This window comes from Salvelinus namaycush, chromosome 13 (assembly GCF_016432855.1).
Source record: "Salvelinus namaycush isolate Seneca chromosome 13, SaNama_1.0, whole genome shotgun sequence".
NCBI lineage: Eukaryota > Metazoa > Chordata > Actinopteri > Salmoniformes > Salmonidae > Salvelinus > Salvelinus namaycush.
The window spans coordinates 30,695,370-30,712,648 of record NC_052319.1 but is presented as its reverse complement, the minus strand read 5'-3'; the positions used below and the strand labels follow the sequence as shown (position 1 = coordinate 30,712,648).

The 17,279-nt window shown below is 42.3% G+C and overlaps 1 protein-coding gene across 1 annotated transcript in view; it reads right to left on the bottom strand.

Annotated features, from left to right (window-relative positions):
* Window positions 1-17,279, bottom strand: part of LOC120058431 (radixin) — a 67,047-nt gene that overhangs the window by 21,944 nt on the left and 27,824 nt on the right. Inside the window, exon 3 of the mRNA XM_039007083.1 lies at window positions 8,700-8,783. Coding sequence (XP_038863011.1) covers window positions 8,700-8,783 — 84 coding nt within the window. The remainder of the gene's footprint in view (window positions 1-8,699; window positions 8,784-17,279) is intronic.

Here is a 17,279-nt window from a genome sequence, read left to right as displayed (position 1 = left end):
TGAATGCGATCTCATGTAGTCTGAACTTTATCAGAACGCTGAGCAGATCCGGATTCAGGTTCGGTCCTGTGAGTAGACAGTCATTGAGGGATGGACAGCCATCTTCATGGGACGAGGCATCAAACACCACTCTCAGTTTTGTTGTCACCTTATCTTCTCGGAGTACTGCATGGTGAGGTAAGTAGTATTTTACGTTGTCTGCACTTGATGCGTTGTCCTTGGGCACGTCCTCTGCCATATCCTGTTGTAAGTAGTCCTCTACTACTTCATTGTATCTGCTGTACAACGTCACATCCTTCTTCAGTCTTTTCTTCAGACCTTCAAACCGTTTCTTGGCGATTCTATAGTTGTCTTTGAGTTCTGGCATTTCTCGTTTCCATGGCAACTCCACGTGGTATCGCCCATCTTTGAAGGTGGTTGTTTCCTCGAACCTCTGTAGAGCCTCGGTTTCCTCTGGGTTCTGTGTTTTCTCGCTTATAATACCCAGAGACTCAAGCTCCCAGAATGTATGCAGTTGTTTGGAGACTAGTGTCTTCATCAAGTGGGATGAACATGCAAGTTGCCTCGGCGACACTTGACATGAACACGGGTCCCTGCACCGACCATCCAAAGGTGCTCTCTAAAGCAACCAGCGTCTCCGTCAGTCGCTCCACTCTGCCTGATACTATCTGCCAGTAGTAGTCTGCTCCTATCAGGACAGAGAGTTCAGGATCATTGTCATCTCCTGGAAAGTCTGCGAGCTGCAGTCCCTTTCTATTGAGTTCATGTCGAATCTGTTCACCAGGAACCTTCATCACAGCTGTGCACACTTGTGGGGTTTCAATTGCCTCTATCTCTATTCTCTGCTGTTTGTCCCAGACATTCTCCAAGATGACTTTCACTGTGTTGCGTTGGGACGTTGCTGGGGCAGAGGAGCCAAACGTGTGAAGAGTGAGTGCCTCTTGTCTGATTACTGGTAGCTTCAAGCCCTTCACAAGGTTTTCATGTATGAAGCTTCTCTGACTGCCTCCATCTAGTAAGCAACGAGCTATCTTCCTGCCCGATGGGCCTTCTACCCATGCCTTTGCCGTTTGTAGCAACACAGTGTTCTGTCCATCTGGTTTCATCTTCACTGAATGGGGAATAACTGAGGAAACAACAGCATCTACAGAAACAGTAGGGGGTTGCACCTCACTCCTCTTACTGGTACACACAGCAATGTGATGTCTGCTTCCACATGTTGCACATGACACATCTTTGACTTTACAGAATTTTGCTATGTGTTTCTGTCCTAAACATACAAAGCATCTTCCCATTTTCTTTAATTTCTCTTTGCGTGTAGCAATATTGTGGTCAGGGCAGTTTTCTGATTTGTGGTCTGCACTGTCACAGAATAGACAGTTTTGTTCCTTCTGGCTGGCTGTATGCAGTGCTGCAGCAGAGGGCATGTTGGGTCTTTTTGTTTTCATTTCATTGGAGAAGCATGACTTGTTCCATGGTTTGCTCTCTTTCTGTTGGTTGCATGATCTTGTCATTTGTAGCGCTCTCTCCCTGCTCTGAACCTCCTTCTGTAGGAAACTGACAATCTCAGACACTTTCCATTCATCATCTACTCCCCTCTGACGACTATAGTCAAGAGCTATGTCCTCTGGAATCATCTGCAGTAAGATTGGGCATAGTAGGCTTCCATAGGTTTCTGACACTACACCCAGTGATTCCAGGCTCCTAATCTGAATTTCACATTCATCATATAGCTGCCTCAATGCATTTAGATCAGAGGATTTCTTCACAGGGGTGAGATTCAGCAGCTTTGACATATGAGCACTAATCACAAGATCTTTCCTTCCAAATCTGCTCTTGAGTAGAGCGATTGCATCATCATAGTTACTGTCTGTTAACATCAGTCCTGCTACTGCCTTTGCAGCTGGTCCAGTGAGATATGTTTTCAGATAGGTAAACTTCTCTTTATTACACAGTGAATCATTGTTGTGAATAGCAGTCTCATACTGACTCCAAAACTCCTGCCACATACTGACATCTCCATAGAATTTCTCAATAATCAACTTTGGTAGCCTTACTGATTGTCTCTGTGATCTGTTGGAGTTAGCGTCACTCACCCGTGCTGGTAGTGGATTGAGATCCTGGTTTTTCTTTATCACTCGTTGTGCACGGCTCTTCAGCATGATAACGCGCTCTTTGTAATCCTCCGTGCATGCAATCTCTGCCTCCAATCCGTCCAATGGCGTTAACTGTTCAATTCCACGATCAAGTTCAAACAAACTGTCCTCCTTAGCTGACAGCAATTCCAACAATGTACTCAAGTGATCGGTATCCGGATTCGACTGGGATATTTCCACGTCAATCTGATTCAAAATCCGTGTTGTGGCACCTCGAATGGTACCCCGCTTTCGTCTCATTCTTTCGGTTTCATGCCGACGTTCCTCCTCAGCCATTTCAGCCGCTTCTTCGTCGCAGCTCATATCCCGGGTTTCGGCACCAAAATATAGAATAACTATCTTCAAAGTAATGACTCGGGACGTCGGGTTTGATATGAAAGCTTCTTTTAGTAATAATTCTTGATCACGTTACATTTAACAACTTTAGATTCTACAGAGCAATGCCAGTAAGATGCTAGCGCAAAGGAGCCAAAATCACCTGTTAATTGCACTTAACTAGCGCGCTCACACTCTACTTCCTGTCGCAAGGCATTCTGGAACTTGCAGTCAAAAGCGTAATTCAATACTAACCAATACAATTACATATGTAAATAACTGTAAAGAAATATCTTTAGATACAGCTCAATGAATTAACTTAAACATTAACTCTGTAACACATTAAAGTTACAACAATGATTCCCCTCAAAACAGGCCTCCTAGATCGCAGAAAGGGATGGGTAACTCCTGAGGTATGTTAGTACTAATATTGGCATGCATAACACCATAGAGCCTCTCTTTTTAAAAATGTTTTAATTTCACCTATATTTAACTAGGTAGGCCAGTTGAGAACAAGTTCTCATTTACAACTGCGAAATGGCCAAGATAAAGCAAAGCAGTTCGACACATACAACAACAGAGTTACACATGGAATAAACAAAAATACAGTCAATAATACAGTAAAAAAAGTCTATATACAGTGGGTGCAAATGAGGTAAGGTAAGGGAGGTAAGGCAATATATAGGCCAATAGTGGCGAAGTAATTACAATATAGCAATTAAACACTGGAGTGATAGATATGCAGAAGATGAATATGCAAGTAGAGATACTGGGGTGCAAAGGAGCAAAACAAATAAATACAGTATGGGGATGAGGTAGTTGGATGGGCTATTTACAGATGGGCTATGTACAGGTGCAGTGATGTGAGCTGCTCTGACAGCTGGTGATTAAAGTTAGTGAGGGAGATGAGTCTCCAGCTTCAGTGATTTTTGCAGTTCGTTCCAGTCATTGACAGCAGAGAACTGGAAGGAAAGGCGGCCAAAGTAGGAATTGGCTTTGGGGTGACCAGTGAAATATACCTGCTGGAGCGCGTGCTATGGGTGGGTGCTGCTATGGTGACCAGTGAGCTGACATAAGGCGGAGCTTTACCTAGCAGAGACTTGTAGATGACCTAGAGCCAGTGGGTTTGGCGACGAGTATGAAGAGGGCCAGCCAACGAGAGCGTACAGGTCGCAGTGGTGGGTAGGGCTTTGGTGACAAAATGGATGGCACCGTGATAGACTGCATCCAATTTGTTGAGTGTTGGAGGCTATTTGGTAAATGACATCACCGAAGTCGAGGATCGGTAGGATAGTCAGTTTTACGAGGGTATGTTTGGCAGCATGAGTGAAGGAGGCTTTGTTGCGAAATAGGAAGCCGATTCTAGGTTTAATTTTGGACTGGAGATGCTTAATGTGAGTCTGGAAGGAGAGTTTACAGTCTAACCAGACACCTAGGTATTTGTAGTTGTCCACATATTCTAAGTCAGAACCGTCCAGAGTTGTGATGATGGACGGGCAGGCAGGTGCGGGCAGCGATCGGTTGAAGAGCATGCATTTAGTTTTACTTGCATTTAAGAGCAGTTGGAGGCCACGGAAGGAGAGTTGTATGGCATTGAAGATCATCTGGAGGTTAGTTAACACAGTGTCCAAAGAAGGGCCAGAAGTATACAGAATGGTGTCATCTGCGTAGAGGTGGATCAGAGAATCACCAGCAGCAAGAGCGACATCATTGATGTATACAGAGAAGAGAGTCGGCCCGAGAATTGAACCCTGTGGCACCCCCATAGACACTGCCAGAGGTCCGGACAACAGGCCCTCCGATTTGACACACTGAACTCTATCAGAGAAGTATTTGGTGAACCAGACGAGGCAGTCATTTGAGAAACCAAAGCTGTTGAGTCTGCCAATAAGAATGTGGTGATTGACAGAGTCAAAAGTCTTGGCCAGGTCGATGAATACGGCTGCACAGCATTGTCTCTTATCGATGGCGGTTATGATATCGTTTAGGACCTTGAGCGTGGCTGAGGTGCACCCACGACCAGCTCTGAAACCAGATTGCATAGCGGAGAAGGTACGGTGGAATTCGAAATGGTCGGTAATCTGTTTGTTAACTTGGCTTTCTAAGACCTTAGAAAGGCAGGGTAGTATAGATATAGGTCTGTAGCAGTTTGGGTCAAGAGTGTCTCCCCCTTTGAAGAGGGGGATGACCGCGGCAGCTTTCCAATCTTTGGGAATCTCAGACGATACGAAAGATAAGTTGAACAGGCTAGTAATAGGGGTTGCAACAATTTCAGCAGATCATTTTAGAAAGAGAGGGTCCAGATTGTCTAGCCCGGCTGATTTGTAGGGGTCCAGATTTTGCAGCTCTTTCAGAACATCAGCTATCTGGATTTGGGTGAAGGAGAAATGGGGAGGCTTGGGTGAGTTGCTGTGGGGGGTGCAGGGCTGTTGACCGGGGTAGGGGTAGCCAGGTGGAAAGCATGGCCAGCCGTAGAAAAATGTTTATTGAAATTCTCAATTATCATGGATTTATCGGTGGTGACAATGTTTCCTAGCCTCAGTGCAGTGGGCAGCTGGGAGGAGGTGCTCTTATTCTCCATGGACTTTACAGTGTCCCAGAACTTTTTGGAGTTTGTGCTGCAGGGTGTAAATTTCTGTTTGAAAAAGCTAGCCTTAGCTTTCCTAACTGCCTGTGTATATTGGTTCCTAACTTCCCTGAAAACTTGAATATCACGGGGGCTATTCGATGCTAATGCAGAATGCCACAGGATGTTTTTGTGCTGGTCAAGGGCAGTCAGGTCTGGAGTGAATCAAGGGCTATATCTGTCCCTGGTTCTACATTTTTTGAATGGGGCATGCTTATTTAAGATGGTGAGGAAGGCACTTTTAAAGAATAACCAGGCATCCTCTACTGACGGGATGAGGTCAATATCCTTCCAGGATACCCGGGCCAAGTTGATTAGAAAGGCCTGCTCGCTGAAGTGTTTTAGGGAGCGTTTGACATTGATGAGGGGTGGTCGTTTGACCGCAGACCCATTACGGATGCAGGCAATGAGGCAGTGATCGCTGAGATCTTGGTTGAAGACAGGGCAAGTTGGTTAAGATGATATCTATGAGGGTGCCCGTGTTTATGGATTTGGGGTTGTACCTGGTAGGTTCATTGATAATTTGTGTGAGATTGAGGGCATCAAGCTTAGATTGTAGGATGGCCGGGGTGTTAAGCATGTCCCAGTTTAGGTGACCTAGCAGCACGAGCTCTGAAGATAGATGGGGGGCAATCAATTCACATATGGTGTCCAGGGCACAGCTGGGGGCAGAGGGTGGTCTATAGCAAGCGGCAACGGTGAGAGACTTGTTTCTGGAAAGGTGGATTTTAGTAGAAGCTTGAATTGTTTGTGCACAGACCTGGATAGTAAGACAGAACTCTGCAGGCTATCTCTGTTATCTCTGCAGCCTCTTTGTGCTATTGGGGAAAATAAGTATTAGGTTGATTAAATATGTTATCGAATTTTATTTAGAATTCAGTTTAATTTCAGTATTCAGACCTGATTTGCTAGTTTTAATTAAAATTTTATTTAGTTGTCTAAAAATATATCTATTTTGTTGTAATATGATTTAGTTTCAGTTTTAGTGTTAGGTTCAGAAAGCATGCATGGGCCAGGCTAGGAGCCTGTTTTTTGGGATGTCACTACTGGGGGGCAGTAACACAGTCGTGGCCAAAAGTTTTGAGAATGACACAAATACTAATTTTCACAAAGTCTGCTGCCTTCTTAATGATGGCAATTTGCATATACTCCAGAATGTTATGAAGAGTGATCAGATGAATTGCAATTAATTGCAAAGTCCCTCTTCGCCATGCAAATTAACTGAATCCCCCCCAAAAAAAATCCACTGCATTTCTGCCCTGCCACAAAAGGACCAGCTGACATCATGTCAGTGATTCTCTCGTTAACACAGGTGTGAGTGTTGACGAGGACAAGGCTGGAGATCACTCTGTCATGCTGATTGAGTTTGAATAACAGACTGGAAGCTTCAAAAGGAGGGTGCTTGGAATCATTGTTCTTCCTCTGTCAACCATAGTTACCTGCAAGGAAACACATGCGTCATCATTGCTTTGCACAAAAAGGGCTTCACAGGCAAGGATATTGCTGCCAGTAAGATTGCACCTATATCAACCATTTATTGAATCATCAAGAACTTCAAGGAAAGCGGTTCAATTGTTGTATAGAAGGCTTCAGGGTGCCCAAGAAAGTCCAGCAAGCGCCAGGACCGTCTCCTAAAGTTGTTTCAGCTGTGGGATCGGGGCTCCACCAGTACAGAGCTTGCTCAGGAATGGCAGCAGGCAGGTGTGAGTGCATCTGCGCGCACAGTGAGGCGAAGACTTTGAGGATGGCTTGGTGTCAAGAAGGGCAGCAAAGAAGCCACTTCTCTCCAGGAAAAACATCAGGGACAGACTGATATTCTGCAAAAGGTACAGGGATTGGACTGCTGAGGACTGGGGTAAAGTCATTTTCTCTGATGAATCCCCTTTCTGATTGTTTGGGGCATCCGGAAAAAAGCTTGTCCGGAGAAGATAAGGTGAGCGCTACCATCAGTCCTGTGTTATGCCAATAGTAAAGCATCCTGAGACCATTCATGTGTGGGATTGCTTCTCAGCCAAGGGAGTGGGCTTACTCACAATTGTGCCTAAGAACACAGCCATGAATAAAGAATGGTACCAACACATCCTCCGAGTGCAACTTCTCCCAACCATCCAGGAACAGTTTGGTGACGAAGAATGCCTTTTCCAGCATGATGGAGCACCTTGCCATAAGGCAAAAGTGATAACTAAGTGGCTCGGGGAACAAAACATCGATATTTTGGGTCCATGGCCAGGAAACTCCCCAGACCTTAATCCTATTGAGAACTTGTGGTCAATCCTCAAGAGGTGGGTGGACAAACAAAAACCCACAAATTCTGACAAACTCCAAGCATTGATTATGCAAGAATGGGCTGCCATTGGTCAGGATGTGGCCCAGAAGTTAATTGACAGCATGCCAGGGCGGATTGCAGAGGTCTTGAAAAAGAAGGGTCAACACGGCAAATAGATTTTTTGGGATCAACTTCATGTAATTGTCAATAAAAGCCTTTGACACTTATGAAATGCTTGTAATTATACTTCAGTATTCCATAGTAACATCTGACAAAAATATCTAAAGACACTGAAGCAGCAAACTTTGTGAAAATTAATATTTGTGTCATTCTCAAAACTTTTGGCCACGACTGTACATAATAAGGTGATGGGTCAGGTCATAGGTTAGGCTGAGTTTCATCTCTCGTGGACAGACCAGTTCAACAGAAATGGTATCATAGATCAGTCATGGTACAACAGGATGCATGAGACAAAAAGCAGTATTAGTTCCGGTTCTTTGAACAAATCACGATTTCGGGAGAGGAGGGAACAATCGGCCATCAGCCTTGGATCAACAGTTGGCCCAGTGTAGTGTTTGAGAGAGAGAAAGCAAGAGAGTGTTAGAGAGAAATTATTTTGTAGAAAATGCAACAGAGTATCTTGTAGTGTGTGTGTATATATATGTGTGTGTTGTAGCGATTATGACATGGTGTGCATGCAAGATTGTAAGTAAAGGTCATTGGAGTCCAGTGACTGAGTGTGTCATTGGAGTCCAGTGTGTCCACTGATGTGACTCTGCCTGTATGACAAGCAGAGTCAGCAGAAGAGGATGCCTGCTGAGTCAGAGCTGGGCTCCAGTCCAGCACTACAGAGATAACTAGTTACTAACAATCTTTGGACTGGAATGGAGTCGCAAATTGAACTGACTGTCAACGTGAACCACATTACGAGTTAAAAGGTTTCAAATATCAGCATTTCCTCGACTCACATACACAGCCATTTCCTGTCTCAATCAGCTTCCTTGGGAAACACATGCAAACAATATCTGTCTCTACATCTCTCTGCCTATCCCTCTCGCTCTCTGCTGCTCCAGCAGTCTCCTGTAGTCCACCCGAGTTCTGCTACTGAAAGCTGCCCTTTCTGCACACAACACACACACTGGCCTCCCACCTCTCTGTCTCAGTCTCCACTGGCCTCTCTCTGTCACTGCTCTGCACAATGAATGCTCTGTTTCTCTGTCTCAGTCTCTCCCTCTCTGTTCCTGACAATACCCATACAGGCTCTAACTAGACCAGCTCCCAGCCTTGTTGACCCTCTATAGTGTGTGTGTCTGTTCTAAGTCAACCCCATGCTTACCTGGTCAAAGAGCTGTTTGCCGGTGGTGTTGGGCTGGATGGCAAACTCCAGCTCTGCATCCATGGTGGTGACCCGCACATTGATCTACACAGACAGACAGACAGAATACCCATTAGTAACTCATATGTTCATAAACACACAGTACTTTAAGCAAAAGGAGAGGAAACATTTGTGCACAGCAGGGTAATTCTCTTCCAAGGTGCTGGTTTTGACGAGACCAATATGAGCACAGCAAATTCAGAGGAAACAGATGCACATGTTAATGTCCCACAGATATGTGTCACACAGAACCCACTTGGCAGCATGCTCCCCTCCCCCTCCCTTCCCCCTCCCTCCGTCAGTCTCCTTAGCTGCATCCCTCCATCTCACAGCTGGAGAGAAGAGAACACATACTGTTAATGTACAGCAGTACAAAGTGAGAATCCACTACACTGATACACCACCACTGCCGGGTAACTGAAAAGAGAGGGCCAAGGGCTTTAGCTGCATATACTGTAGCCTAATGCGTGTTCACGTGGATGTTGGAGTTATCGGACTGAGTTGAGTGGGCACCTGTGCAGTCTACTGCTGAAGACATGCAAGTGTGTGTGCTCCACTTCTTATCATTCTTCTAGAAATATCTCTAACCTCTTGTAGGACATCTACTCACACACTACATATGCACGCCACGAGCACACAAGTCAGACAGGCTCTCATTCTCACTTTAGAATTTAGGTCAACCCCTTTAAGTGATTGCCTAGTTAAATAAAAAGGTTCAATAAAAAATAAAAAAAATAAAAAAAGTTGAGCAACGATGCATCCAAAAGGGCTGTGCCACAGACATACCCCCTGAAGACGAAACACAATAAAAAAAAAAACTCCTGTCAATTCACATGATGCAGCTCATAAGACACAAAATAAGACAGAAAGTGCTCCGGGCCAGAATCTAAGTGAGTCACACTTGCTCTGTTGAAATGATCCCCTCTCTCACTCTCTCTCTCTCTTTGTCTGTCCCATTTCTCTCCCCCTCTCCTCTCGTCCCGAGGCACCGAGCTTCACAGAAAGAGGGTACAATAGCAGTTATTTGGCACCAGAATAGCAGCAGCAGCCATTTGACTGAGGATTCTCCGATGGCCCTTTAGCGCACTGGTTCTCAATCCTGGTCCTGGGGACCCGGAGGGGTGCACATTTTGTTTTTGCCCTAGCACTACACAGCTGATTCAAATTATCAACTCATCAAAAGGCTTTGATGATTGAATCAGGTGTGTGGTGCTAGGGCAAAAACAAAAATGTCCACCCCTCCGGGTCCCCAGGACCAGGATTGAGAACCAGTGCTTAGCGCGTCAATGAGTAAATACCTCTGGTACAGAAACAGAACTCCCTGGGTTTGAATTATTCACCGATTTAAAAAATAAATCCTCAATGCCAGCTGAACTTCATGAGTAAATAGTGCAGTGTAGTTCTGTTCTAGGAGCTGAGATGTAGGCCAAAGACGGAGACAAAAAAGGAAATAAATTAAGTGTTTCGGATTTGCACCAGGGGCAATATTGGACTCAATCCAATGCAATCCAAGATATCAGAACTATGTCTGTGCCAAAGCTAAAAGTCATAAGACCCTTTAACCGTTAATGAAAACATACGCCATCTTAAATCACATCTATAGAACACAGAGGCCTCAGAACAGGCAGACAGCAGTAGCAATACAGAGATATAACATCTACAGAAAAGACAGGAATACCCTATAGGGAGGTGTTGCTGTATATGTTCAGAGCCATATTCCTCATATTTGATCTCATGTTAAATGTTTTTGAAGTGTTGTAGTTGAAAGTTCACCTGCCCCATCTAAAGCCTATTCTTTTGTGATGCTGCTATATGCCATCAAGTGCTAACAGTCAGTATTTGCATAATATGTGTTAGAGGTCGAACGATTATGATTTTTCAACGCCGATACCGATTATTGGAGGACCAAAAAAGCCGATACTGATTAAATCGGCCGATTTTTATATATATATTTGTAATAATGACAATTACAACAATACTGAACACTTATTTTAACTTAATATAATACATCAAAAAAATCAATTTAGTCTCAAATAAATAATGAAACATGTTCAATTTGGTTTAAATAATGCAAAAACAAAGTGTTGGAGAAGAAAGTAAAAGTGCAATATGTGCCATGTAAAAAAGCTAACGTTTAAGTTCCTTGCTCAGAACATGAGAACATATGAAAGCTGGTGGTTCCTTTTAACATGAGTCTTCAATATTCCCAGTTAATAAGTTTTAGGTTGTAGTTGTTATAGGACTATTTCTCTCTATACCATTTGTATTTCATTAACCTTTGACTATTGGATGTTCTAATAGGTACTTTAGTATTGCCAGCCTAATCTCGGGAGTTGATAGGCTTGAAGTCATAAACAGCGCAATCAAATCAAATGTATTTGTCACATACACATGGTTAGCAGATGTTAATGCGAGTGTAGCGAAATGCTTGTGCTTCTAGTTCCGACCACGCAGTAATATCTAACAAGTAATATAACCTAACAATTTCACAACAACTACCTTATACACACAAGTATAAAGGAATGAATACAAATATGTATATAAAAATATATGAATGAGTGATGCCCGAACGTCATAGGCAAGATGCAGTAGATGGTATAGAGTACAGTATATACATATGAGATGAGTAATGTAGGGTATGAAAACATTATATAAAGTGGCATTGTTTAAAGTGGCTAGTGATACATTACATCAAGATGGCAAGATGCAGTAGATGGTATAGTGTACAGTATATACATATGAGATGAGTAATGTAGGGTATGTAAGCATTATATAAAGTGGCTAGTGATAAATTGATTACATCAATTTTTCCATTATTAAAGTGGCTAGAGTTGAGTCAGTATGTTGGCAGCAGCCACTCAATGTTAGTGATGGCTGTTTAACAGTCTGATGGCCTTGAGATAGAAGCTGTTTTTCAGTCTCTCGGTCCCCGCTTTGATGCACCTGTGCTTGAAGCACAGCGAAGAGCTTCTGGCAAAACGCAGGAAAGTGCTGTTTGAATGAATGCTTACGAGCCTGCTGCTGCCTACCACCGCTCAGTCAGACTGCTCTATCAAATCATAGACTAAATTATAATATAATAACACACAGAAATACGAGTCTTAGGTCATTAATATGGTCAAATCCGGAAACTATAATTTCGAAAACAAAATGTTTATTCTTTCAGTGAAATACGGAACCGTTCCGTATTTTATCTAACGGGTGTCTTCCCAAAGTCTAAATATTGCTGTTACATTGCCAACCTTCAATGTTATGTCATTATTATGTAAAATTCTTGCAAATTAATTACGGTCTTTGTTAGGAAGAAATGGTCTTCACACAGTTCGCAACGAGCCAGGCGGCCCAAACTGCTGCATATACCCTGACTCTGCTTGCACAGAACGCAAGAAAAGTGACACAATTTCCCTAGCTAAAAGAAATTCAAGTTAGCAGGCAATATTAGCTAAATATGCAGGTTTAAAAATATATACTTGTGTATTGATTTTAAGAAAGGCATTGATGTTTATGCTTAGGTACACATTGGTGCAACGACAGTGCTTCATTCGTGAATGCGCTTGTTAAATCACCCGTTTGGCGAAGTAGGCTATGATTCAATGACAAATAAACAGGCACGCATCGATAATATGCAACGCATGACAAGCTAGATAAACTAGTAATAACATCAACCATGTGTAGTTAACTAGTGATTATGTTAAGATTCATTGTTTTTTATAAAATAAGTTTAATGCTAGCTAGCACCTTACCTTGGCTCCTCGCTGCACTCGCATAACAGGTAGTCAGCCTGCAACCCAGTCTCCTCGTGGAGTGCAATGTAATCGGCCATGATCGGTGTCAAAAAATTCCGATTACCGATTGTTATGAAAACTAGAAATCGGCCCTAATTAATCGCCCATTCCAATTAATCGGTCAACCTCTAATATGTGTGCAATGCTTGATAATGTGTGTGAAGTCAACAGAGAGGTCTATTTTCTGGGAGACCTGAACATTGACTGGTTAGCAACTAGAGTTGAAGTCGAAAGTTTACATACACCTTAGCCAAATACATTTGAACTCAGTTTTTCACAATTCCTGACATTTAATCCAAGTAAAAATTCCCTGTCTTTAGTCAGTTAGGATCACCACTTTATTTTAAGAATGCGAAATGTCAGAATAATAGTAGAGAGAATGATTTATTTCAGCTTTTATTTCTTTCATCACATTCCCAGTGGGTCAGAAGTTTACATACACTCAATTAGTATTTGGTAGCATTGCCTTTTTATTGTTTAACTTGGGTCAAACGTTCCGGGTAGCCTTCCACAAGCTTCCGACAATAAGTTGGGTGAATTTTGGCCCATTCCTCCTGACAGAGCTGGTGTAACTGAGTCAGGTTTGTAGGCCTCCTTGCTCGCACACACTTTTTCAGTTCTGCCCACAAATGTTCTATAGGATTGAGGTCAGGGCTTTGTGATGGCCACTCCAATACCTTGACTTTGTTGTACTTAAGCCATTTTGCCACAACTTTGGAATTATGCTTGTGGTCATTGTCCATTTGGAAGACCCATTTGCGACCAAGCTTTAACTTCCTGACTGATGCCTTGAGATGTTGCATCAATATATCCACATAATTTTCCTTTCTCAATTATGCCATCTATTTTGTGAAGTGCACCAGTCCCTCCTGCAGCAAAGCACCCTCACAACATGATGCTGCCACCCCTGTGCTTCACGGTTGTTTCCTCCAAACATAACGATGGTTTCCTCCAAACATAACGATGGTCATTATGGCCCAACAGTTCTATTTTTGTTTCATCAGACCAGAGGACATTTCTCCAAAAAGTAAGACCTTTTTCCCCATGTGCAGTTGCAAACCGTAGTCTGGCTTTTTTAATGGCGGTTTTGGAGCAGTGGCTTCTTCCTTGCTGAGCGGCCTTTCAGGTTGTGTCGACATAGAACTCGTTTTACTGTGGATATAGATACTTTTGTATCTGTTTCCTCCAGCATCTTCACAAGGTCCTTTGCTGTTGTTCTGGGATTGATTTGTACTTTTCGCACCAAAGTACGTTCATCTCTAGGAGACAGAACGCGTCTCCTTCCTGAGCAGTATGACGGCTGCGTGGTCCCATGGTGTTTATACTTGGTAGTATTGTTTGTACAGATGAATGTGGTACCTTCATGTGTTTGGAAATTGCTCCCAAGGATGAACCAGACTTGTGGAGGTCTACAATAATTTTTCTGAGGTCTTGGCTGATTTCTTTTGATTATCCCATGATGTCAAGCAAAGAGGCACTGAATTTGAAGGTAGGCCTTGAAATACATACACAGGTACACCTCCAATTGACTCAAATGATGTCATTTAGCCTATCAGAAGCTTCTAAAGCCATGACATCATTTTCTGGAATTTTCCGAGCTGTTTAAAGGCACAGTCAACTTAGTGTATGTAAACTTCTGACCAACTGGAATTGTGATACAGTGAATTTCTAAGTGAAATAATATGTCTGTAAACAATAGTTGGAAAAAGTACTTGTGTCATGCACAAAGTAGATGTCCTAACCGACTTGCCAAAACTATAGTTTGTTAACAAGAAATTTGTGGAGTGGTTGAAAAACGAGTTTTAATGACTCCAACCTAAGTGTATGTAAACTTCCAACTTCAACTGTAGCTGATGTTACAAGAGGAAACTTCTAACTGTGCCTAATGCCTGTAATGTAACCCCGTTTATCACTTAACCATCTAGAGTGCATACCAATAGTGTTGGATCTGTGACATCCACTTTGATCACATCTTCACTAATGCTGCAGAACTTTGCTCCAAAGCAATATTAGTTTTCATTGGCTGTAGTGGCCATAACATTTTGGCAATAACAAGGAAAGCCAAAGTGCCAAAGGTTGGGCCTAAAGAAATTCATAAGAGATCATACAAAATGTTTTCTTAGGATTCTTTTGATACATTTTTTACATCTTTATGTTGGTCTGATGTGCATGAGGAAGTGAATCCAGATGCAACACCGGAAGTATTTGTACAATTATTCATACAAATGATTGACAAGCATGCAACTGTGAGAACCATTAGAGCCCCCTGGATTAATGATGAATTGAAAAATGGTATGGTTCAAAGGAATAATGCAAAAGAGGTGGCATGCTCAGATGATTATTTGTTTTTTTTTCTCAGCTGATTGTTTGACATACTGTGAATTGAGAAATGTGGTGACTAAACTTAAGAGAATAATACATTATATTACCAAACAGAGATAAATGACATAAAACAAAATAGAAAAAGACTTGAGTACCTTGAATGAGCATCATGGGCAGAAAACCCAATACATCTACATCGTTCAATGAAGTTGATGGGTCATTTAAAACAAAACCTTTTGATATTGCCATTAATTTCAATTGCTATTTCACTAGTGAAATGAAATTACATTGAACAGTGAAGCATCATATTTTTGTATAAATGATCTAATAATGAAAGAGAAGGATTGGCGTTTTGAATTTGGTCAAGTTAGTGTGGGAGAGTTGTAAAAACTATTGTTATCCATTAATAATGATAAGCCACCAGGTATAGACAACTTGATGGGAAACAAAAAATAGTAAAGCACTTTGCTGGCTCTAACAGCCGCCCAATCAGTTTGCTGCCTGTTTTTAGTAAACTGACGGGGGATAGTGTTTGACGAAATACAATTGTATTTTTCAGAGAACAAGTTAACGACAGACTTTCAGCATGCATCTAGAGAAGAGCACTCAACTTGCACTGCACTGACTCAGATGACTGATGATTGGTTATAAGTTGATAGTTGGAGCTGTATTGTTAGATTTCAGTGCAGCCTTTGATGTTATTGACATAAATAAAACATACTTGCTATGGCTTTACATCACCTGCCATCACATGGTTGGAGAGTTATTTATCCTATAGAACCCAGAGAGTGTTCTTCAATGGAAGCTTCTCTAACATCAGATATGTATAGTGCGGTGTCCCTCAGGGCAGTTGCCTTGGGCCATTATTCTTCTCTATTTTTTATGATTTGCTACTGGTCTTACACAAAGCTAGAATGACTATGTATGCGGATGATTCCACACTCATGTCAGCACCCAAAGCCAGTGTGCTCACTGAAAATCTATATGAGGAGTTAGTCAGTATCATAATGGTGGCTTATTAATAAACTTGTATTAAATACATCTAAAACTAAACGCATTGTATTTGGTTCTAAACATTCTCTAAGATCTAAACCCCAGCTGGAGTTGCAATTAAAGGTTGTGACCATTGAGCAAATTGAGGAAGCTGAACTCCTAGGTATAACATTGGATGGTCAATTATCATTGGCAAGTCATATTTACAAAGTCGTTGTGAAGATGGGGAGGGGTGTGTCTGTTATAAAAAGAGGTTCTGTGTTTTTGACACAAAAATCAACTGCACTAGTTGTTCAGGCGCTGGTCTTGTCCCATCTTGATTACTGTCTGGTAATATGGCCAAGGGCGGCAAAGAAAGACCTAGCAAAGCTGCAGCTAGCTCAAAACAGAGCAGCATGCCTTTAACTACACATGCAGAACTAACATCAACAACATGCATGCCAGTCTTTCCTGGTTGAGGGTTGACAAGATATTAACTGCTAACATACCACGAGGGGTCTCTTTACAGTCCCCAAGTCCGAAACGAATTCACAGCAATGCACAGTTTTATACAGAGCAATGATCGCATGGAACTCCGTTCCATCTCCAATTTCTCAAGCAAACAGCAAAATGACCTTTAAACTGTATTAAAAAACAACTCATGGAACAGCGGGGACTGTGAAGGGAGAAACACAAACACACATTGTTTGTAAATCATTGCATTTTACATTTCTGTGACTGTCCTTGTCTATCAATGTATCAGTGTTTTGTTACTTGTCATGTTCTGTGTTTTTTTGTGGACCCCAGGAAAAGTAGCTGCTGCAAAAGCTAATGGGAATCCTAATAAACAAATAAATAACAAGTCTCATAACCAAATATTAATTTAGCCCATCATAACTATATGGGTCATTTGTAGCTTCAGCGCCAATATGTGGCCATCTATCTCCCTTCCAGTCAGTGTGTAATAACTTTCTTTGCTTCAGTGTGTGTCTGTGACTGCAGCAAGTCAGGCTCAGCCAGAGTCAGTGGTACAGTATCAACCGGATATAACCTAAGGGAGGAAGGAAGAGTAGAGGCTGGTAGAGGAAAGAGATTGGCACATGGAGAGAAAGAGAGAGAGAGTACAGACTCAGTGAGCATAGCCTTGCTATTGAGAAAGGCCGCCGAAGGCAGACCTGACTTTCAAGAGAAGACAGGCTATGTGCACACTGCCCACAAAATGAGGTGGATACTGAGCGGCACTTCCTAACCTCCTGCCAAATAAATGTATGATCATATTAGAGACAGATATTTCCCTCAGATTACAAAGAATTCAAAAACAAATCCAATTTTTATTAACTCCCATATCTATTGGGTGAAATACCAGTGTGCAATCACAGCAGCAAGATTAGTGACTTGTTGCCACAAGAAAAGGGCAACCAGTGAAGAACAAACACCATTGTAAATACAACCTATATTTATG